The 22876-nt window shown below is 37.3% G+C and overlaps 1 protein-coding gene across 1 annotated transcript in view; it reads right to left on the reverse strand.

The window, feature by feature from the left end:
* Positions 1-235: 235 nt before the first annotated feature.
* LOC144892704 (uncharacterized) overlaps positions 236-22876 on the reverse strand; it is a 30580-nt gene continuing 7939 nt past the window's right edge. The window contains exons 5-6 of the mRNA XM_078780996.1: positions 1238-1280; positions 236-329 (exon numbers count right to left, since the gene is read on the reverse strand). Of these exons, the coding sequence (XP_078637122.1) occupies positions 236-329; positions 1238-1280 (137 nt within the window). The remainder of the gene's footprint in view (positions 330-1237; positions 1281-22876) is intronic.

Genomic DNA, 22876 nt, shown 5'->3' on the forward strand with positions numbered 1-22876 from the left:
GGTAAATGGAAGCGTTAATTTAACCTCCTTGTGATTCCCAGAATTACTTGTTCTGTGTACAGCAGTGTGAGTAAGCAGCTCCAATATCACCGAGGGTACAATTCCCAGTATTCTGTTGCTAAGTAAATACTTTACCACTTTCCAACACCTGTTGTTCTCCCATCACCCCATTTCCCCAACCACCGACAGCACACGGTTGCAGTGCATCCACGAGTGCATAGGTGTGCGGACGTACTCACGTGGTGGCGTTTATCATTTGTTGTGAGACTTCGGTGAAACTCGAGGCACAATAAACATCAGACTCATCTCCAACGTAATGAGCAATATTTCTGATGGAAGACAGTGTCGACGTCATGCAATCAGTCACAAATGTTAAAAAAAAACTGAGTACATTTCACTGAATGGCTGAATGTAGGTGAAGGTCGTAGTGAAGACAGTATGGGTTTGATGTAAGTACGGGTTTGGTGAATATGTAGGGTTTGGCGGATTTGTTACGGGATTGGCTGATTTGTATGGGCTTGGCTGATTTGTAGTGTTTGGCGGATTTGTAGTGTTTGGCGGATTTGTATGGGATTGGCTGATTTGTAGTGTTTGGCGGATTTGTAGTGTTTGGCGGATTTGTAGTGTTTGGCGGATTTGTAAGGGATTGGCTGATTTGTAGTCTTTGGCGGATTTGTATGGGATTGGCTGATTTGTAGTGTTTGGCGGATTTGTAGGGCTTGGCGGATTTGTAGGGCTTGGCGGATTTGTAGTGTTTGGCGGATTTGTATGGGATTGGCGGATTTGTAGTGTTTGGCGGATTTGTAGGGCTTGGCTGATTTGTAGTGTTTGTCGGATTTGTAGGGCTTGGCGGATTTGTCGGAGTGGTGGATTTGTAGGGTTTGGCGGATTTGTATGGGTTTGGCAAATTTGTTCAGGTTTGGCAGATTTATATGGTTTTGGCAGATTTGTATGGGTTTGGCAGATTCATGCGGGTTTGGCGGATTTGTACGGGTTTGATGGATTTGTATTGGGTTGGCGGATTTGTACGGGTTTGATGGATTTGTAGAGTTTGGCGGATGTATGTGTTTGGTGGAAGGAAGGGTTTGGTGTATGTATGGGGTTGGTGGATGTAAACGTTTGGTGGATGTAAAGGTTTGGTGGATATAAAGGTTTGGTGGATATAAACGTTTGGTGGATGTAAAGTTTTGGTGGATGTAATTAAAGGTTCGGTGGATGCATGTGTTTGGTGACTTACTTCAGGAGTCTGCGATGGGACTGCACGTCCATTTTGGTAGAATCTGCAATAGAATGGTTTAATGTTATCAAAGGTAGAATCTGCAGTAGAATGGTTTAATGTTACAAATATATAATTTTTGATCATCATTGACAGCTTATCCATGGATCATGGCCAAATGGGAGGCCATTTGGCTCATCAATCCTGTGTGCATCTTCACCACTTTAGTTCAATCTTAATGTCGGCACGCTTTATTGAATGAAGAATGAATTTGCAATAGAAGGATGAATGATAAAAAAAATTTTTATGAGATTAAAAAGTGAGTTGGATTTATTTCTTTTTTAAAACATTTTTTTGCATTCCTTCAAATCTGATGTTTTGAATTTTTCTGTTACGGTTTCAATCACTAATTGTTCAACCATCTTGGTGAATATATGAAACGTTTTCGCATCATTGTGGTAGCATGTGGCTCTCTACTCTGGGTTCGATTCCCACCCCGACTATATAAATTAACATTGATCGACACTTTACCGGCATCATCTCTCGGATGGACGTTAAGTTGGGTATCCCATCTGTTAGCATTATCTGGTGGACGTAACTCTGAACAAACTAGAGTTCATAGAACACGTTACCCCACGCATTGTTGAATTATTTAAATTTAAATAAAATAATGATTTGAACATCGAAAAAAAACATTCCGGAAGTTTAGCGCTATAGAATGTCATATATTCATCACCATTATACACCTCCATAATTAACATGCCTAAGTTCTGCTAAACAGAAGGATTTTTGAAAAGGGCAAAGAAGGTGATTTGTGTCCTACGGTGTTCAAATAAATAATTTAATTGTATAATCAAAAGAAAATTAAGGATTGTAAAAGTCGTATAAATAAATAAATTCCTGAAGTGCACTGCCGTTGATGCAGTGGCTGTTACATCACCAAATGAAACACATTACGTGAGATATTTGTGCCTGTTGTTTATGTCCTTCACAACATCCTTAAAGTTTCCTGTTTGGAAAGTTAAAGTAAGTTTCCTGTTTGGAAAGTTAAGGTAGGTTTCCTGTTTGGAAAGTTAAAGTAGGTTTCCTGTTTGGAAAGTTAAAGTAAGTTTCCTGTTTGGAAAGTTAAAGTAAGTTTCCTGTTTGGAAAGTTAAAGTAAGTTTCCTGTTTGGAAAGTTAAAGTAAGTTTCCTGTTTGGAAAGTTAAAGTAAGTTTCCTGTTTGGAAAGTTAAAGTAAGTTTCCTGTTTGGAAAGATAAAGTAGATTTCCTGTTTGGAAAGTTTCCTGTTTGGAAAGTTAAAGTAGATTTCCTGTTTGGAAAGTTTCCTGTTTGGAAAGTTAAAGTAGATTTCCTGTTTGGAAAGTTAAAGTAAGTTTCCTGTTTGGAAAGGTAAAGTAAGTTTCTTGTTTGGAAAGTTAAAGTAGATTTCCTGTTTGGAAAGTTTCCTGTTTGGAAAGTTAAAGTAAGTTTCCTGTTTGGAAAGTTTCCTGTTTGGAAAGTTAAAGTAAGTTTCCTGTTTGGAAAGGTAAAGTAAGTTTCTTGTTTGGAAAGTTAAAGTAGGTTTCCTGTTTGGAAAGTTAAAGAAGGTTTCCTGTTTGGAAAGTTAAAGTAAGTTTCCTGTTTGGAAAGTTAAAGTAGGTTTCCTGTTTGGAAAGTTAAAGTAGGTTTCCTGTTTGGAAAGTTAAAGTAGGTTTCCTGTTTGGAAAGTTAAAGTAAGTTTCCTGTTTGGAAAGTTAAAGTACGTTTCCTGTTTGGAAAGTTAAAGTAAGTTTCCTGTTTGGAAAGTTAAAGTAGATTTCCTGTTTGGAAAGTTTCCTGTTTGGAAAGTTAAAGTAAGTTTCCTGTTTGGAAAGTTAAAGTAGGTTTCCTGTTTGGAAAGTTAAAGTAAGTTTCCTGTTTGGAAAGTTAAAGTACGTTTCCTGTTTGGAAAGTTTCCTGTTTGGAAAGTTTCCTGTTTGGAAAGTTAAAGTAGATTTCCTGTTTGGAAAGGTAAAGTAGATTTCCTGTTTGGAAAGTTTCCTGTTTGGAAAGTTAAAGTAAGTTTCCTGTTTGGAAAGTTAAAGTAGGTTTCCTGTTTGGAAAGTTAAAGTAAGTTTCCTGTTTGGAAAGTTAAAGTACGTTTCCTGTTTGGAAAGTTAAAGTAAGTTTCCTGTTTGGAAAGATAAAGTAGATTTCCTGTTTGGAAAGTTTCCTGTTTGGAAAGTTAAAGTAGATTTCCTGTTTGGAAAGGTAAAGTAGATTTCCTGTTTGGAAAGTTTCCTGTTTGGAAAGTTAAAGTAAGTTTCCTGTTTGGAAAGTTAAAGTAGCTTTCCTGTTTGGAAAGTTTCCTGTTTGGAAAGTTAAAGTAAGTTTCCTGTTTGGAAAGTCAAAGTAGCTTTCCTGTTTGGAAAGGTAAAGTAGATTTCCTGTTTGGAAAGTTTCCTGTTTGGAAAGTTTCCTGTTTGGAAAGTTAAAGTAAGTTTCCTGTTTGGAAAGGTAAAGTAAGTTTCTTGTTTGGAAAGTTAAAGTAGGTTTCCTGTTTGGAAAGTTAAAGTAGGTTTCCTGTTTGGAAAGGTAAAGTAAGTTTCCTGTTTGGAAAGTTAAAGTAGATTTCCTGTTTGGAAAGTTAAAGTCGATTTCCTGTTTGGAAAGTTAAAGTAGATTTCCTGTTTGGAAAGTTAAAGTAGGTTTCCTGTTTGGAAAGTTAAAGTAAGTTTCCTGTTTTTGGAAAGTTAAAGTAGGTTTCCTGTTTGGAAAGGTAAAGTAGGTTTCCTGTTTGGAAAGTTAAAGTAAGTTTCTTGTTTGGAAAGTTAAAGTAGATTTCAGGTTTGGAAAGTTAAAGTAAGTTTCCTGTTTGGAAAGTTAAAGTAAGTTTCCTGTTTGGAAAGTTAAAGTAAGTTTCCTGTTTGGAAAGTTAAAGTAGATTTCCTGTTTGGAAAGTTAAAGTAGATTTCCTGTTTGGAAAGTTAAAGTAGATTTCCTGTTTGGAAAGTTAAAGGAGGTTTCCTGTTTGGAAAGTTAAAGTAGGTTTCCTGTTTGGAAAGTTAAAGTAAGTTTCCTGTTTGGAAAGTTAAAGTAAGTTTCCTGTTTGGAAAGTTAAAGTAAGTTTCCTGTTTGGAAAATTAAAGTAGGTTTCCTGTTTGGAAAGTTAAGGTAGATTTCCTGTTTGGAAAGTTAAAGTAAGTTTCCTGTTTGGAAAGTTAAAGTAGATTTCCTGTTTGGAAAGTTAAAGTAGATTTCCTGTTTCGAAGGTTAAAGTAGGTTTCCTGTTTGGAAAGTTAAAGTAAGTTTCCTGTTTGGAAAGTTAAAGCAAGTTTCTTGTTTGGAAAGTTAAAGTAGATTTCAGGTTTGGAAAGTTAAAGTAAGTTTCCTGTTTGGAAAGTTAAAGTAAGTTTCCTGTTTGGAAAGTTAAAGTAAGTTTCTTGTTTGGAAAGTTAAAGTAGATTTCAGGTTTGGAAAGTTAAAGTAGATTTCCTGTTTGGAAAGTTAAAGTAGATTTCCTGTTTGGAAAGTTAAAGTAGGTTTCCTGTTTGGAAAGTTAAAGTAAGTTTCTTGTTTGGAAAGTTAAAGTAGATTTCAGGTTTGGAAAGTTAAAGTAGGTTTCCTGTTTGGAAAGTTAAAGTAAGTTTCCTGTTTGGAAAGTTAAAGTAAGTTTCCTGTTTGGAAAGTTAAAGTAGATTTCCTGTTTGGAAAGTTAAAGTACATTTCCTGTTTGGAAAGTTAAAGAAGATTTCCTGTTTGGAAAGTTAAAGTAGGTTTCCTGTTTGGAAAGTTAAAGTAAGTTTCCTGTTTGGAAAGTTAAAGTAAGTTTCCTGTTTGGAAAGTTAAAGTAAGTTTCCTGTTTGGAAAGTTAAAGTAGATTTCCTGTTTGGAAAGTTAAAGTAAGTTTCCTGTTTGGAAAGTTAAAGTAAGTTTACTGTTTGGAAAGTTAAAGTAGATTTCCTGTTTGGAAAGTTAAAGTAGCTTTCCTGTTTGGAAAGTTAAAGTAGGTTTCCTGTTTGGAAAGTTAAAGTAAGTTTCTTGTTTGGAAAGTTAAAGTAGATTTCAGGTTTGGAAAGTTAAAGTAGGTTTCTTGTTTGGAAAGTTAAAGTAGATTTCAGGTTTGGAAAGTTAAAGTAAGTTTCTTGTTTGGAAAGTTAAAGTAAGTTTCCTGTTTGGAAAGTTAAAGCAAGTTTCCTGTTTGGAAAGTTAAAGTAAGTTTCTTGTTTGGAAAGTTAAAGTAGATTTCAGGTTTGGAAAGTTAAAGTAGGTTTCCTGTTTGGAAAGTTAAAGTAAGTTTCTTGTTTGGAAAGTTAAAGTAGATTTCAGGTTTGGAAAGTTAAAATAGGTTTCCTGTTTGGAAAGTTAAAGTAAGTTTCCTGTTTGGAAAGTTAAAGTAGATTTCAGGTTTGGAAAGTTAAAGTAAGTTTATTGTTTGGATTGTTAAAGTAAATTTCAGGTTTGGAAAGTTAAAGTAAGTTTCTTGTTTGGAAAGTTAAAGTAGATTTCAGGTTTGGAAAGTTAAAGTAGGTTTCCTGTTTCGAAAGTTAAAGTAAGTTTCCTGTTTGGAAAGTTAAAGTAGATTTCCTGTTTGGAAAGTTAAAGTAGATTTCCTGTTTGGAAAGTTAAAGTAGATTTCCTGTTTGGAAAGTTAAAGTAGGTTTCCTGTTTGGAAAGTTAAAGTAAGTTTCCTGTTTGGAAAGTTAAAGTAAGTTTCCTGTTTGGAAAGTTAAAGTAAGTTTCCTGTTTGGAAAGTTAAAGTAGATTTCCTGTTTGGAAAGTTAAAGTAAGTTTCCTGTTTGGAAAGTTAAAGTAAGTTTCCTGTTTGGAAAGTTAAAGTAGATTTCCTGTTTGGAAAGTTAAAGTAGCTTTCCTGTTTGGAAAGTTAAAGTAGGTTTCCTGTTTGGAAAGTTAAAGTAGGTTTCCTGTTTGGAAAGTTAAAGTAAGTTTCTTGTTTGGAAAGTTAAAGTATATTTCAGGTTTGGAAAGTTAAAGTAGGTTTCTTGTTTGGAAAGTTAAAGTAGATTTCATGTTTGGAAAGTTAAAGTAAGTTTCTTGTTTGGAAAGTTAAAGTAAGTTTCCTGTTTGGAAAGTTAAAGCAAGTTTCCTGTTTGGAAAGTTAAAGGAAGGTTCTTGTTTGGAAAGTTAAAGTAGATTTCAGGTTTGGAAAGTTAAAGTAGGTTTCCTGTTTGGAAAGTTAAAGTAAGTTTCTTGTTTGGAAAGTTAAAGTAGATTTCAGGTTTGGAAAGTTAAAGTAAGTTTCTTGTTTGGAAAGTTAAAGTAGATTTCAGGTTTGGAAAGTTAAAGTAGGTTTCCTGTTTGGAAAGTTAAAGTAAGTTTCCTGTTTGGAAAGTTAAAGTAGATTTCAGGTTTGGAAAGTTAAAGTAAGTTTATTGTTTGGATTGTTAAAGTAAATTTCAGGTTTGGAAAGTTAAAGTAAGTTTCTTGTTTGGAAAGTTAAAGTAGATTTCAGGTTTGGAAAGTTAAAGTAAGTTTCTTGTTTGGAAAGTTAAAGTAGATTTCAGGTTTGGAAAGTTAAAGTAGATTTCCTGTTTGGAAAGTAAAAGTAGGTTTCCTGTTTGGAAAGTTAAAGTAAGTTTCCTGTTTGGAAAGTTAAAGTAGATTTCCTGTTTGGAAAGTTAAAGTAGGTTTCCTGTTTGGAAAGTTAAAGTAGGTTTCTTGTTTGGAAAGTTAAAGTAAGTTTCTTGTTTGGAAAGTTAAAGTAGGTTTCCTGATTGGAAAGTGAAAGTAAGTTTCCTCTTTGGAAAGTTAAAGTAAGTTTCTTGTTTGGAAAGTTAAAGTAGGTTTCCTGTTTGGAAAGTTAAAGTACGTTTCCTGTTTGGAAAGTTAAAGTAAGTTTCCTGTTTGGAAAGTTAAAGTAAGTTTCCTGTTTGGAAAGTTAAAGTAGGTTTCCTGTTTGGAAAGTTAAAGTAGGTTTCCTGTTTGGAAAGTTAAAGTAGATTTCCTGTTTGGAAAGTTAAAGTAGGTTTCCTGTTTGAAAAGTTAAAGTAAGTTTCCTGTTTGGAAAGTTAAAGTAAGTTTCCTGTTTGGAAAGTTAAAGTAGATTTCCTGTTTGGAAAGTTAAAGTAGGTTTCCTGTTTGGAAAGTTAAAGTCGGTTTCCTGTTTGGAAAGTTAAAGTACGTTTCCTGTTTGGAAAGTTAAAGTAAGTTTCCTGTTTGGAAAGTTAAAGTAGATTTCCTGTTTGGAAAGTTAAAGTAGATTTCCTGTTTGGAAAGTTAAAGTAAGTTTCCTGTTTGGAAAGATAAAGTAGATTTCCTGTTTGGAAAGTTAAAGTATATTTCCTGTTTGGAAAGTTAAAGTAAGTTTCCTGTTTGGAAAGTTAAAGTAGATTTCCTGTTTGGAAAGTTAAAGTAGATTTCCTGTTTGGAAAGTTAAAGTAGCTTTCCTGTTTGGAAAGTTAAAGTAGGTTTCCTGTTTGGAAAGTTAAAGTAGGTTTCCTGTTTGGAAAGTTAAAGTAGATTTCCTGTTTGGAAAGTTAAAGTAGGTTTCCTGTTTGCAAAGTTAAAGTAAGTTTCCTGTTTGGAAAGTTAAAGTAAGTTTCCTGTTTGGAAAGTTAAAGTAAGTTTCCTGTTTGGAAAGTTAAAGTAGATTTCCTGTTTGGAAAGTTAAAGTAGATTTCCTGTTTGGAAAGTTAAAGTAGCTTTCCTGTTTGGAAAGTTAAAGTAGGTTTCCTGTTTGGAAAGTTAAAGTAGGTTTCCTGTTTGGAAAGTTAAAGTAGATTTCCTGTTTGGAAAGTTAAAGTAGATTTCCTGTTTGGAAAGTTAAAGTAGATTTCCTGTTTGGAAAGTTAAAGTAAGTTTCCTGTTTGGAAAGTTAAAGTAGGTTTCCTGTTTGGAAAGTTAAAGTAGGTTTCCTGTTTGGAAAGTTAAAGTAGATTTCCTGTTTGGAAAGTTAAAGTAGGTTTCCTGTTTGGAAAGTTAAAGTAAGTTTCCTGTTTGGAAAGTTAAAGTAGATTTCCTGTTTGGAAAGTTAAAGTAGGTTTCCTGTTTGGAAAGTTAAAGTAGGTTTCCTGTTTGGCAAGTTAAAGTAGATTTCCTGTTTGGAAAGTTAAAGTAGATTTCCTGTTTGGAAAGTTAAAGTAGATTTCCTGTTTGGAAAGTTAAAGTAGGTTTCCTGTTTGGAAAGTTAAAGTAGATTTCCTGTTTGGAAAGTTAAAGTAGATTTCCTGTTTGGAAAGTTAAAGTAGATTTCCTGTTTGGAAAGTTAAAGTAGGTTTCCTGTTTGGAAAGTTAAATTAGATTTCAGGTTTGGAAAGTTAAAGTAGGTTTCCTGTTTGGAAAGTTAAAGTAAGTTTCCTGTTTGGAAAGTTAAAGTAAGTTTCCTGTTTGGAAAGTTCAAGTAGGTTTCCTGTTTGGAAAGTTAAAGTAAGTTTCTTGTTTGGAAAGTTAAAGTAGATTTCCTGTTTGGAAAGTTAAAGTAGATTTCCTGTTTGGAAAGTTAAAGTAGGTTTCCTGTTTGGAAAGTTAAAGTAGATTTCCTGTTTGGAAAGTTAAAGTAGATTTCCTGTTTGGAAAGTTAAAGTAGATTTCCTGTTTGGAAAGTTAAAGTAGGTTTCCTGTTTGGAAAGTTAAATTAGATTTCAGGTTTGGAAAGTTAAAGTAGGTTTCCTGTTTGGAAAGTTAAAGTAAGTTTCCTGTTTGGAAAGTTAAAGTAAGTTTCCTGTTTGGAAAGTTAAAGTAGATCTCCTGTTTGGAAAGGTAAAGTAGATTTCCTGTTTGGAAAGTTAAAGTAGGTTTCCTGTTTGGAAAGTTAAAGTAGATTTCCTGTTTCGAAGGTTAAAGTAGGTTTCCTGTTTGGAAAGTTAAAGTAAGTTTCCTGTTTGGAAAGTTAAAGCAAGTTTCTTGTTTGGAAAGTTAAAGTAGATTTCAGGTTTGGAAAGTTAAAGTAAGTTTCCTGTTTGGAAAGTTAAAGTAAGTTTCCTGTTTGGAAAGTTAAAGTAAGTTTCTTGTTTGGAAAGTTAAAGTAGATTTCAGGTTTGGAAAGTTAAAGTAGATTTCCTGTTTGGAAAGTTAAAGTAGATTTCCTGTTTGGAAAGTTAAAGTAGGTTTCCTGTTTGGAAAGTTAAAGTAAGTTTCTTGTTTGGAAAGTTAAAGTAGATTTCAGGTTTGGAAAGTTAAAGTAGGTTTCCTGTTTGGAAAGTTAAAGTAAGTTTCCTGTTTGGAAAGTTAAAGTAAGTTTCCTGTTTGGAAAGTTAAAGTAGATTTCCTGTTTGGAAAGTTAAAGTACATTTCCTGTTTGGAAAGTTAAAGTAGATTTCCTGTTTGGAAAGTTAAAGTAGGTTTCCTGTTTGGAAAGTTAAAGTAAGTTTCCTGTTTGGAAAGTTAAAGTAAGTTTCCTGTTTGGAAAGTTAAAGTAAGTTTCCTGTTTGGAAAGTTAAAGTAGATTTCCTGTTTGGAAAGTTAAAGTAAGTTTCCTGTTTGGAAAGTTAAAGTAAGTTTCCTGTTTGGAAAGTTAAAGTAGATTTCCTGTTTGGAAAGTTAAAGTAGCTTTCCTGTTTGGAAAGTTAAAGTAGGTTTCCTGTTTGGAAAGTTAAAGTAGGTTTCCTGTTTGGAAAGTTAAAGTAAGTTTCTTGTTTGGAAAGTTAAAGTAGATTTCAGGTTTGGAAAGTTAAAGTAGGTTTCTTGTTTGGAAAGTTAAAGTAGATTTCAGGTTTGGAAAGTTAAAGTAAGTTTCTTGTTTGGAAAGTTAAAGTAAGTTTCCTGTTTGGAAAGTTAAAGCAAGTTTCCTGTTTGGAAAGTTAAAGTAAGTTTCTTGTTTGGAAAGTTAAAGTAGATTTCAGGTTTGGAAAGTTAAAGTAGGTTTCCTGTTTGGAAAGTTAAAGTAAGTTTCTTGTTTGGAAAGTTAAAGTAGATTTCAGGTTTGGAAAGTTAAAATAGGTTTCCTGTTTGGAAAGTTAAAGTAAGTTTCCTGTTTGGAAAGTTAAAGTAGATTTCAGGTTTGGAAAGTTAAAGTAAGTTTATTGTTTGGATTGTTAAAGTAAATTTCAGGTTTGGAAAGTTAAAGTAAGTTTCTTGTTTGGAAAGTTAAAGTAGATTTCAGGTTTGGAAAGTTAAAGTAGGTTTCCTGTTTCGAAAGTTAAAGTAAGTTTCCTGTTTGGAAAGTTAAAGTAGATTTCCTGTTTGGAAAGTTAAAGTAGATTTCCTGTTTGGAAAGTTAAAGTAGATTTCCTGTTTGGAAAGTTAAAGTAGGTTTCCTGTTTGGAAAGTTAAAGTAAGTTTCCTGTTTGGAAAGTTAAAGTAAGTTTCCTGTTTGGAAAGTTAAAGTAAGTTTCCTGTTTGGAAAGTTAAAGTAGATTTCCTGTTTGGAAAGTTAAAGTAAGTTTCCTGTTTGGAAAGTTAAAGTAAGTTTCCTGTTTGGAAAGTTAAAGTAGATTTCCTGTTTGGAAAGTTAAAGTAGCTTTCCTGTTTGGAAAGTTAAAGTAGGTTTCCTGTTTGGAAAGTTAAAGTAGGTTTCCTGTTTGGAAAGTTAAAGTAAGTTTCTTGTTTGGAAAGTTAAAGTATATTTCAGGTTTGGAAAGTTAAAGTAGGTTTCTTGTTTGGAAGTTAAAGTAGATTTCATGTTTGGAAAGTTAAAGTAAGTTTCCTGTTTGGAAAGTTAAAGTAGATTTCTTGTTTGGAAAGTTAAAGTAAGTTTCCTGTTTGGAAAGTTAAAGCAAGTTTCCTGTTTGGAAAGTTAAAGTAAGTTTCTTGTTTGGAAAGTTAAAGTAGATTTCAGGTTTGGAAAGTTAAAGTAGGTTTCCTGTTTGGAAAGTTAAAGTAAGTTTCTTGTTTGGAAAGTTAAAGTAAGTTTCCTGTTTGGAAAGTTAAAGTAGATTTCCTGTTTGGAAAGTTAAAGTAGCTTTCCTGTTTGGAAAGTTAAAGTAGGTTTCCTGTTTGGAAAGTTAAAGTAGGTTTCCTGTTTGGAAAGTTAAAGTAAGTTTCTTGTTTGGAAAGTTAAAGTATATTTCAGGTTTGGAAAGTTAAAGTAGGTTTCTTGTTTGGAAAGTTAAAGTAGATTTCATGTTTGGAAAGTTAAAGTAAGTTTCCTGTTTGGAAAGTTAAAGTAGATTTCTTGTTTGGAAAGTTAAAGTAGATTTCAGGTTTGGAAAGTTAAAGTAGATTTCCTGTTTGGAAAGTAAAAGTAGGTTTCCTGTTTGGAAAGTTAAAGTAAGTTTCCTGTTTGGAAAGTTAAAGTAGATTTCCTGTTTGGAAAGTTAAAGTAGGTTTCCTGTTTGGAAAGTTAAAGTAGGTTTCTTGTTTGGAAAGTTAAAGTAAGTTTCTTGTTTGGAAAGTTAAAGTAGGTTTCCTGATTGGAAAGTGAAAGTAAGTTTCCTCTTTGGAAAGTTAAAGTAAGTTTCTTGTTTGGAAAGTTAAAGTAGGTTTCCTGTTTGGAAAGTTAAAGTAGGTTTCCTGATTGGAAAGTTAAAGTAAGTTTCCTGTTTGGAAAGTTAAAGTAAGTTTCCTGTTTGGAAAGTTAAAGTAGGTTTCCTGTTTGGAAAGTTAAAGTAGGTTTCCTGTTTGGAAAGTTAAAGTAGATTTCCTGTTTGGAAAGTTAAAGTAGGTTTCCTGTTTGAAAAGTTAAAGTAAGTTTCCTGTTTGGAAAGTTAAAGTAAGTTTCCTGTTTGGAAAGTTAAAGTAGATTTCCTGTTTGGAAAGTTAAAGTAGGTTTCCTGTTTGGAAAGTTAAAGTCGGTTTCCTGTTTGGAAAGTTAAAGTACGTTTCCTGTTTGGAAAGTTAAAGTAAGTTTCCTGTTTGGAAAGTTAAAGTAGATTTCCTGTTTGGAAAGTTAAAGTAGATTTCCTGTTTGGAAAGTTAAAGTAAGTTTCCTGTTTGGAAAGATAAAGTAGATTTCCTGTTTGGAAAGTTAAAGTATATTTCCTGTTTGGAAAGTTAAAGTAAGTTTCCTGTTTGGAAAGTTAAAGTAGATTTCCTGTTTGGAAAGTTAAAGTAGATTTCCTGTTTGGAAAGTTAAAGTAGGTTTCCTGTTTGGAAAGTTAAAGTAGATTTCCTGTTTGGAAAGTTAAAGTAGGTTTCCTGTTTGCAAAGTTAAAGTAAGTTTCCTGTTTGGAAAGTTAAAGTAAGTTTCCTGTTTGGAAAGTTAAAGTAAGTTTCCTGTTTGGAAAGTTAAAGTAGATTTCCTGTTTGGAAAGTTAAAGTAGATTTCCTGTTTGGAAAGTTAAAGTAGCTTTCCTGTTTGGAAAGTTAAAGTAGGTTTCCTGTTTGGAAAGTTAAAGTAGATTTCCTGTTTGGAAAGTTAAAGTAGATTTCCTGTTTGGAAAGTTAAAGTAGATTTCCTGTTTGGAAAGTTAAAGTAAGTTTCCTGTTTGGAAAGTTAAAGTAGGTTTCCTGTTTGGAAAGTTAAAGTAGGTTTCCTGTTTGGAAAGTTAAAGTAGATTTCCTGTTTGGAAAGTTAAAGTAGGTTTCCTGTTTGGAAAGTTAAAGTAAGTTTCCTGTTTGGAAAGTTAAAGTAGATTTCCTGTTTGGAAAGTTAAAGTAGGTTTCCTGTTTGGAAAGTTAAAGTAGGTTTCCTGTTTGGAAAGTTAAAGTAGATTTCCTGTTTGGAAAGTTAAAGTAGATTTCCTGTTTGGAAAGTTAAAGTAGATTTCCTGTTTGGAAAGTTAAAGTAGGTTTCCTGTTTGGAAAGTTAAAGTAGATTTCCTGTTTGGAAAGTTAAAGTAGATTTCCTGTTTGGAAAGTTAAAGTAGATTTCCTGTTTGGAAAGTTAAAGTAGGTTTCCTGTTTGGAAAGTTAAATTAGATTTCAGGTTTGGAAAGTTAAAGTAGGTTTCCTGTTTGGAAAGTTAAAGTAAGTTTCCTGTTTGGAAAGTTAAAGTAAGTTTCCTGTTTGGAAAGTTCAAGTAGGTTTCCTGTTTGGAAAGTTAAAGTAAGTTTCTTGTTTGGAAAGTTAAAGTAGATTTCCTGTTTGGAAAGTTAAAGTAGATTTCCTGTTTGGAAAGTTAAAGTAGGTTTCCTGTTTGGAAAGTTAAAGTAGATTTCCTGTTTGGAAAGTTAAAGTAGATTTCCTGTTTGGAAAGTTAAAGTAGATTTCCTGTTTGGAAAGTTAAAGTAGGTTTCCTGTTTGGAAAGTTAAATTAGATTTCAGGTTTGGAAAGTTAAAGTAGGTTTCCTGTTTGGAAAGTTAAAGTAAGTTTCCTGTTTGGAAAGTTAAAGTAAGTTTCCTGTTTGGAAAGTTAAAGTAGATCTCCTGTTTGGAAAGGTAAAGTAGATTTCCTGTTTGGAAAGTTAAAGTAGGTTTCCTGTTTGGAAACTTAAAGTAAGTTTCCCGTTTGGAAAGTTAAAGTAAGTTTCCTGTTTGGAAAGTTAAAGTAGATTTCCTGTTTGGAAAGTTAAAGTAGATTTCCTGTTTGGAAAGTTAAAGTAGATTTCCTGTTTGGAAAGTTAAAGTAGGTTTCCTGTTTGGAAAGTTAAAGTCGGTTTCCTGTTTGGAAAGTTAAAGTAGGTTTCCTGATTGGAAAGTTAAAGTAGGTTTCCTGTTTGGAAAGTTAAATTAGATTTCCTGTTTGGAAAGTTAAAGTAGGTTTCCTGTTTGGAAAGTTAAAGTAGATTTCCTGTTTGGAAAGTTAAAGTAGGTTTCCTGTTTGGAAAGTTAAAGTAAGTTTCCTGTTTGGAAAGTTAAAGTAAGTTTCCTGTTTGGAAAGTTAAAGTAGATTTCCTGTTTGGAAAGTTAAAGTAGATTTCCTGTTTTGGAAAGTAAAAGTTGGTTTCCTGTTTGGAAAGTTAAAGTAGGTTTCCTGTTTGGAAAGTTAAAGTAGATTTCCTGTTTGGAAAGTTAAAGTAGATTTCCTGTTTGGAAAGTTAAAGTAGATTTCCTGTTTGGAAAGTTAAAGTAGGTTTCCTGTTTGGAAAGTTAAAGTCGGTTTCCTGTTTGGAAAGTTAAAGTAGATTTCCTGTTTGGAAAGTTAAAGTAGATTTCCTGTTTGGAAAGTTAAAGTAGATTTCCTGTTTGGAAAGTGAAAGTAAGTTTCCTGTTTGGAAAGTTAAAGTAGGTTTCCTGTTTGGAAAGTTAAAGTAGGTTTCCTGTTTGGAAAGTTAAAGTAGATTTCCTGTTTGGAAAGTTAAAGTAGGTTTCCTGTTTGGAAAGTTAAAGTAAGTTTCCTGTTTGGAAAGTTAAAGTAAGTTTCCTGTTTGGAAAGTTAAAGTAGATTTCCTGTTTGGAAAGTTAAAGTAGATTTCCTGTTTGGAAAGTTAAAGTAGGTTTCCTGTTTGGAAAGTTAAATTAGATTTCAGGTTTGGAAAGTTAAAGTAGGTTTCCTGTTTGGAAAGTTAAAGTAAGTTTCCTGTTTGGAAAGTTAAAGTAGGTTTCCTGTTTGGAAAGTTAAAGTAAGTTTCCTGTTTGGAAAGTTAAAGTAGATTTCCTGTTTGGAAAGTTAAAGTAGATTTCCTGTTTTGGAAAGTAAAAGTTGGTTTCCTGTTTGGGATGTTTCCTGTTTGGAAAGTTAAAGTAGGTTTCTTGTTTGGAAAGTTAAAGTAGGTTTCCTGTTTGGAATGTTTCCTGTTTGGAAAGTTGAAGTAGGTTTCCTGTTTGGAAAGTTAAAGTAAGTTTCTTATTTGGAAAGTCAAAGTAGGTTTCCTGTTTGGAAAGTTAAAGTAAGTTTATTGTTTGGAAAGTTAAAGTAAGTTTCCTGATTGGAAAGTTAAAGTAAGTTTCCTGTTTGGAAAGTTCAAGTAGGTTTCCTGTTTGGAAAGTTAAAGTAAGTTTCTTGTTTGGAAAGTTAAAGTAAGTTTCTTGTTTGGAAAGTTAAAGTAAGTTTCTTGTTTGGAAAGTTAAAGTAAGTTTCTTGTTTGGAAAGTTAAAGCACGTTTCTTGTTTGGAAAGTTAAAGTACGTTTCCTGTTTGGAAAGTTAAAGTAAGTTTCCTGTTTGGAAAGTTAAAGTACGTTTCCTGTTTGGAAAGTTAAAGTAAGTTTCCTGTTTGGAAAGTTAAAGTACGTTTCTTGATTGGAAAGTTAAAGTAAGTTTCTTGTTTGGAAAGTTAAAGTACGTTTCTTGTTTGGAAAGTTAAAGTACGTTTCTTGATTGGAAAGTTAAAGTAAGTTTCTTGTTTGGAAAGTTAAAGTACGTTTCTTGTTTGGAAAGTTAAAGTACGTTTACTGTTTGGAAAGTTAAAGTAAGTTTCTTGTTTGGAAAGTTAAAGTACGTTTCTTGATTGTAAAGTTAAAGTAAGTTTCCTGTTTGGAAAGTTAAAGTAAGTTTCCTGATTGGAAAGTTAAAGTAAGTTTCTTGTTTGGAAAGTTAAAGTACGTTTCCTGTTTGGAAAGTTAAAGTAAGTTTCTTGTTTGGAAAGTTAAAGTAAGTTTCTTGTTTGGAAAGTTAAAGTAAGTTTCCTGATTGGAAAGTTAAAGTAAGTTTCTTGTTTGGAAAGTTAAAGTAAGTTTCTTGTTTGGAAAGTTCAAGTAGGTTTCCTGTTTGGAAAGTTAAAGTAAGTTTCTTGTTTGGAAAGTTAAAGTAGATTTCCTGTTTGGAAAGTAAAAGTAAGTTTCTAGTTTGGAAAGTTAAAGTAGATTTCCTGTTTGGAAAGTTAAAGTAGGTTTCCTGATTGGAAAGTTAAAGTAGGTTTCCTGATTGGAAAGTTAAAGTAAGTTTCTTGTTTGGAAAGTTAAAGTAAGTTTCTTGTTTGGAAAGTTAAAGTAAGTTTCTTGTTTGGAAAGTTAAAGTAAGTTTCTTGTTTGGAAAGTTAAAGTAAGTTTCTTGTTTGGAAAGTTAAAGTAAGTTTCTTGTTTGGAAAGTTAAAGTAAGTTTCTTGTTTGGAAAGTTAAAGTAAGTTTCTTGTTTGGAAAGTTAAAGTAAGTTTCTTGTTTGGAAAGTTAAAGTAAGTTTCTTGTTTGGAAAGTTAAAGTAAGTTTCCTGTTTGGAAAGTTAAAGTAAGTTTCTTGTTTGGAAAGTTAAAGTAGATTTCCTGATTGGAAAGTTAAAGTAAGTTTCCTGATTGGAAATTTAAAGTAAGTTTCCTGTTTGGAAAGTTAAAGCAAGTTTCTTGTTTGGAAAGTTAAAGTAAGTTTCTAGTTTGGAAAGTTAAAGTAGATTTCCTGTTTGGAAAGTTAAAGTAGGTTTCCTGATTGGAAAGTTAAAGTAGGTTTCCTGATTGGAAAGTTAAAGTAAGTTTCTTGTTTGGAAAGTTAAAGTAGGTTTCCTGATTGGAAAGTTAAAGTAAGTTTCTTGTTTGGAAAGTTAAAGTAAGTTTCTTGTTTGGAAAGTTAAAGTAAGTTTCTTGTTTGGAAAGTTAAAGTAAGTTTCTTGTTTGGAAAGTTAAAGTAAGTTTCTTGTTTGGAAAGTTAAAGTAAGTTTCTTGTTTGGAAAGTTAAAGTAAGTTTCTTGTTTGGAAAGTTAAAGTAAGTTTCTTGTTTGGAAAGTTAAAGTAAGTTTCCTGTTTGGAAAGTTAAAGTAAGTTTCTTGTTTGGAAAGTTAAAGTAGATTTCCTGATTGGAAAGTTAAAGTAAGTTTCCTGATTGGAAATTTAAAGTAAGTTTCCTGTTTGGAAAGTTAAAGCAAGTTTCTTGTTTGGAAAGTTAAAGTAAGTTTCTTGTTTGGAAAGTTAAAGTAAGTTTCCTGATTGGAAAGTTAAAGTAAGTTTCCTGTTTGGAAAGTGAAAGTAAGTTTCTTGTTTGGAAAGGTAAAGTACGTTTCTTGTTTGGAAAGTTAAAGTAGGTTTCCTGTTTGGAAAGTTAAAGTACGTTTCCTGTTTGGAATGTTTCCTGTTTGGAAAGTTAAAGTAAGTTTCTTGTTTGGAAAGTTAAAGTAAGTTTCTTGTTTGGAAAGTTAAAGTAAGTTTCCTGTTTGGAATGTTTCCTGTTTGGAAAGTTAAAGTACGTTTCTTGTTTGGAAAGTTAAAGTAGGTTTCCTGTTTGGAAAGTTAAAGTACGTTTCCTGTTTGGAATGTTTCCTGTTTGGAAAGTTAAAGTAAGTTTCTTGTTTGGAAAGTTAAAGTAAGTTTCTTGTTTGGAAAGTTAAAGTAAGTTTCCTGTTTGGAATGTTTCCTGTTTGGAAAGTTAAAGTAAGTTTCTTGTTTGGAAAGTTAAAGTAAGTTTCCTGTTTGGAATGTTTGCTGTTTGTAAAGTTAAAGTGAGTTTCTTGTTTGGAAAGTTAAAGTACGTTTCTTGTTTGGAAAGTTAAAGTAGGTTTCCTGTTTGGAAAGTTAAAGTATGTTTCCTGTTTGGAATGTTTCCTGTTTGGAAAGTTAAAGTAAGTTGTAAGTTTCTTGTTTGAAAGTTAAAATAAGTTTCCTGTTTGGAAAGTTCAAGTAAGTATCCTGTTTGAAATGATTTTCCATTTATTTTTATGGACTGCCAGGCAGATAGAGCTAGTAAAATAACTATTTCTCTCCACTGTGCGCATGTGTGATCGGGACGAATTCAGAGCCAAAATACAGTAAAACAGCAAACTTCCCACTCGTGTTCCGATTCGTGTTCAATATTGTTGCGGATATGGGACTTGGCCTCAATATCCGCTTGTAAATACTCCCCTATTTCCCCAATACTCCCCAACTATCCCCAATCCCCCATTCCCTAGTCCCATTGCCTGTAAATAACACTCTGTAGAACCGACCTTCCCTTTTTTCCCCCATTAAATGTCGTGCCCAGGTCCACCGCATCTCACGTAGACAACTTTCGGACATCTTGCTAGTTATTCTTAGTCTATGTCAGTTAAGGACTCGTTTCCATTAATTCTGACTCTTCGTTGCACCAGAATGTGATTATATGGCACCAGTAGTGAGTTTAGGACCTTCCCATACCTCCTCCCATCTTCTTCCCCAAACAACAACTACAACAACAACTACAACAACAACAACTACAACAACGGCGCGGCGCGGGGGGAGTGTGCGTCCTCACACCGGCTCGGTTAGCCGCCATTGACCATGCGCTCCGACGGGGTTACCACGAAGGGGCTCCCTGTCAGCCCCTCGTCAAGGGCGGAGCCGGTAACCCCCCCGCACGCACCCAATGAGAAGCAACGGGCCGATTCCATCTGGGGCGGAGCTAACGAGCCGAGGGCGTGTCACTCCCCGCCGGATATACGCAGCGACTTACCGGACGTGACATCAGATGCGCCCCCAGCTTGGAGAAAGAACGTGACCTTCCAGTGCTGAGTGAGACCTCCCGTATCTTTGGACTGGACCGGGTCGATTCTGTCCTTGAGCCAAGAGTGCACCTTGAGCCATCGACTACCCGCTTTCCTTGCCATCAATCCCCGTGTGAGTCAGTTTTTGTCCCGTTTATCTGTGGTCTGTCGGGAATAAGATAAGTGTGTCTAAGTGCCTGTCTTTCTATGCTGTCCCTCTTGTCGTTGTAATCTGACCTTCCGCCCTAATATAACCTCCTCCGGAGGTCTTGAGAACTGAACCCTTGGTGTCGTGTCATTTTAATCCCAGCCGTTGTGTCCTTTTCCTCAATTGATCTAGCGTAGCGCAATTAGTCAACGTTCGGGTGGAATCGGGTAAACTGTGCAGACGCTCTTTCGTTTCGCTCTTTTTTTTTCGCTCTTTCACGAGCCTCGATCTTGTATACAAAAAAAAAAGAAAAAAAAAAAAAAAAAAAAAAAAAAGACGTGGTCATACCAAACCGCTCGGTAAACCAACATCCACAACCGCGTCTGTAACATTTGGTGTCGAGGAGTGAGATTGGACCCGGAGCGCGTTTACGCGCTCGAAATTATAACGGCGAAATTTGAATTTGTTTTACGAAAATAAAAACCCGAATTTTGAAAGTCGCGCTATGGCAGACCAAGTCGGCTGGGGTCCGGTAGTGGAGAGTGAGGCAGGGTCGGTCCAGGACCAAATTGAGGGACGCGAGGAGAGCGAAGCAGCGAGGGTAGCAGACGCACAAATTAGCGTCGTTGCGCCCGACATGGCGGGCGCGCGAAATGGCGCCTCGCACATGGCCACAGCGCCCACGCCCGCGACCGTAGTAGCGCCGCTGGTAAATTTGGACCTTTTTTTCATACAAATGAAGGCCCTTATGGCCCAGAATAGCGAGCAAATGAGGGAGGAAATGAGAGCTGATAGAAAGCGATTGGGTGAGCGATTGAGTGAGCGATTGGAGGGCCAAATAGGGGTAATAAGGGACGAAGCGAGGGGTACCGGTGAGAAGTTAGACAATAATTTTGAGGGGTTAGACAACGGGATAAAAGAAGTGAGAAATGGGTTAATGGGGGTAGAAAACAGAATGGCCGCTCAAGAGAATCAAATGGAAGGGATGCAAAAGGGGTTAGAGGGGGTAGAAAATAGAATGGCTGCCCAGGAGAATCAGATAGAGGGAGTGAAAAATGGGTTAGAGGGGTTAGAAAACAGGATGGAAGGCAAATTGAGGGACATGAGGGACCAAGCGGAAAGGGAAGTTAACCAAATGGGGCAGCAGATAGAGGGGGTCAGAATGGGGGTAGAAACCAAACTGGATGCTCACAGGGAGGAAATGGAGCAGATGAGGGTGGCATCTGGGCAGGAGATGCAAGTGATGGGAGAGGAGATCAGAAGAGGTGTGAGTGAGGAGGTCGGAGGAGTGCGCGAGGAGGTGAGGCACTGTAAGGAGCGCATGGAGAAGGAGGTGAGAAAGGGGACTGTAAAATTGCAAGGGGGTATTGAGGAGTTGACGCTGGGAGTAGAACAACTGACAGTGGGACAAAAGGAGTTGGGGGAGCAGGTTCAAAGGAACACTGCGGTATTAGGAGGGTTGAAAGCGACACAGAAAGAACTAAAAGATGACTTGATAGCGACGAAGAGGGAATGTCAGATGGTACGTGAGGGACTGACAACGAGGCTGGACGAGGTGATAGAGGTAATGGAGACGAAGGACCGGCAGGTGAGGACGCACATGGAAACGGTCAAGGTAGCCTTGGAGGACGAGCTTGAGGAGACGTACCGGGGAATAAAAGAGGTGAAGCAGAAATTAGAAGAAGTGGAAGAAGGGGTGAGCGAAATTAAGAAGCGACGGAGAGGGGATAAGAAAGAGATAAAAGAGGAGATAAAAGAATTGGTCCAAAGTCTGTGTTTGGATCGTGATGATGTGCTCATTAACCGGATGAGGGATTCGCAGGTGATGGAGGAGAAGCGAAGAGGAAGAGGACCCGGTGTAAGTGGTGACCAATATGGTCGTGCGTATGATGCGCCAGGTGATTTAAGAAGCTTGGGGGTCGAGATGGACCCGGGTGTTCGTGAGAGGCCGTTGGTGAAGTGTGCGACGGGTCTGGTGTGCGAAAGAGGAGGTGTGCGAGAAAGTCCGACTCTGGGGTGTGTGAGGAAAAAGTGCGTGCCAAGGAGTGAGGGTGCTGGCGAGAGTGAGTCGGTCGTAGCGCGTGTGCGAGGGAGCACATGGAAGCGTGGTGTGGTGAGTATTACAGAGGGTGTGACGGGAGAGTGTGCGCAGGAGTGGGCGCGAGAAAGGTGTGTGACGGACAGGTGCATGGGGAAAGAGTGCGCTGTCAAAGGCAAGGAAGAATGCACACCTGTGGTGAGTGTTACAGAGGGTGTAACGGGAGAGTGTGCACGAGAAAGGTGTGTGACGGACAGGTGCATGAGGAAAGAGTGCGCTGTCAAGAGTAAGGGTGAGTGCGCTGTCAAGAATGGAGGTGAGAGTAGTGAGAGTGACAAGGAGAGTGAGTTGGTTGTGACAGGTGAGCGAGGATGTACACCTGGGATGGAAGGATGCACACCTGGAATGGTAGAGCGTGAGTGGGAATGCACGCTGGAGTTGGTGGTGAGGCACGTGGTTGGGTGTGCGAATGAGAGCACACCTGTGATTGTCACAGAGGAGGTGACCGAGGAGGGGGCGCGAAGAGGTGTGTTGGTGAGGTGTGCGACCAACGAATGTGTGCCAAAGTGTTCGGTGGTCAGGTGTGTGACCAAGGCTGTGAGTGGAATGAGGGTACCTGGGTGTGTAAGGAAAGGTACGAGGAGCATGGGAACGGCTGGATGTGTGAGCAAGGAACGGGCTGCAGGGTGTAAGCATGCAGGTGAAGCATCGACGTTAAACGGGGTAGAGTTTAGAACGACTTATAGCCGAATCGGGCCCTCGGTGCGTGCCGGGCTTCGCGTGCCGCGAGAACCAGCGGGGATCCGAGCCACGGCGGGTTCGAAAGGACCGCCGTGCGCGATCCACGCTGGGGCTCGCGTGGGACGGCCACGTCCGGGCTCCACTAGGCGGAGCGGGCGGCTGGATAGGAAGGGTCGTCATGGCGACCACTTTTTGTTGAGGCATTCCGGCAGGTCGAGATCGGGCCATGGGATGGCTCCGTGCCGAGATGGTGCGTGGGATCTCGGCCCGGGTAAACCTCCTTCCCTGCACCGAATGCCGGACGTATCCAGCCGCTGGCACCAAACAACCCGCATTCATGGCTTGGTTGTACGAAGCCGGGCTTTGGACAGGAATTGGCGCACCGAGAGGCATTAGTGAGTAGACTGGGTGATGAGGTTAGTGTTTTGGACCCAAAATTAGAGAAAAACAAAATTTGATGATTGGCAAGGGATTGTCAGTAGTGATCGGCAGATGATGAGTAGGATTGGCAAATTTTTAATTTGTTGAAATTTGATGTGCCAAATTGGTAGTGAGCGATGGGCCCGGTGGGTAAGGGGGGCATCCCTGCCGCCCTTCCCATGGGGGGCAAATGCGCAATAGATTATGGGGTGTATGGCAGTGAAAACTAGCCCGGGTGGGTTAGGTTATATTGATAGGGCCCTAGAAGATGACATTAGGTAACGTTAAGTTTAGTTAGTGACTGATACCTGTAGTGGGGACGCAGGTAGATTAGTATGGATGATAATGACGTGGGAGCGCAATAGTTTAAAGGGACGACTGGGAAGCGCAAGTTTCAGAAGGGAGTAGTTAGCTGAGATGATGCCGTGTGTGTGAGAATTGAACAGGTGTGATTGCACAGGTGTGCAACTGGACAGGTGTGTGGAGCAGTGTATGAGTAGTGAGTGTGTGGATCAGCGCGAATGCGCTTGGGGAGAGAAGGGTGCAGGTGGCACCAGGTGTGAGAGCACAGGTGTGCAAGTACAGGTGTGTGGAGAGAGTTGGAGTAAGTGGTACGGAGTGGTGTGCATGGTGCGAAGGTGTGGATGGGGGAAGAGTGGACCCCTTTCACGAGTACCCGGGGCGGGTAGTGTAAGTGTTAGGTAGAGGGTATAGGTAAATTGTGGTTGGATATTGGCATTTGTGGTGCGGTTGCAGAATGGTATTGTGGATGGGTGCATTAGTGTTGTGGAAATGGCTGGGCGTGTAGCCTGTTAGTGTCTGTAGTTGGTTGGGCACTCCACCACTGTGAGGATGTCGGCCAGGTGAGGCCGCAGGTGGGCTCTGGGAGCCGTTAGTTGTGGATGGGGCCCGAGGATCCGGAGGACGGACCCGGGTAGCCCAGTGCCAGAGAGGGCACCGAGCGGGGAGAGCGCCAGAGGGCCTTCCCCAGGTAGTTAGGTTAGGGTAAGGAGCAGGTAAGCTCGGAGGCAACTGCAGTGGTGGAGGTGTGCAGGTGGGTAGACCCGCTGGGAGAGGTACACGCCACAGCCCAGAAATTGTGCGAGGGCACCGGGAGATGAATCGGGGGAGTGAGACCCCAAATTGAAAAGCACCACAGTTTGGCCAATGGGAATTGGTTTTTAGAACCCATAGTGTAAGAGGGCCAATGGTTTGGCCGGAGAAAGACCCCGGGTAGTGTAAAGTTGTTAAAGTCATTTAGGAAATAGTTAGGATTGA

The sequence above is a fragment of the Myxine glutinosa genome, chromosome 6 (assembly GCF_964187855.1).
Source record: "Myxine glutinosa chromosome 6, kmMyxGlut1.1, whole genome shotgun sequence".
In the NCBI taxonomy this organism is placed as follows: domain Eukaryota; kingdom Metazoa; phylum Chordata; class Myxini; order Myxiniformes; family Myxinidae; genus Myxine; species Myxine glutinosa.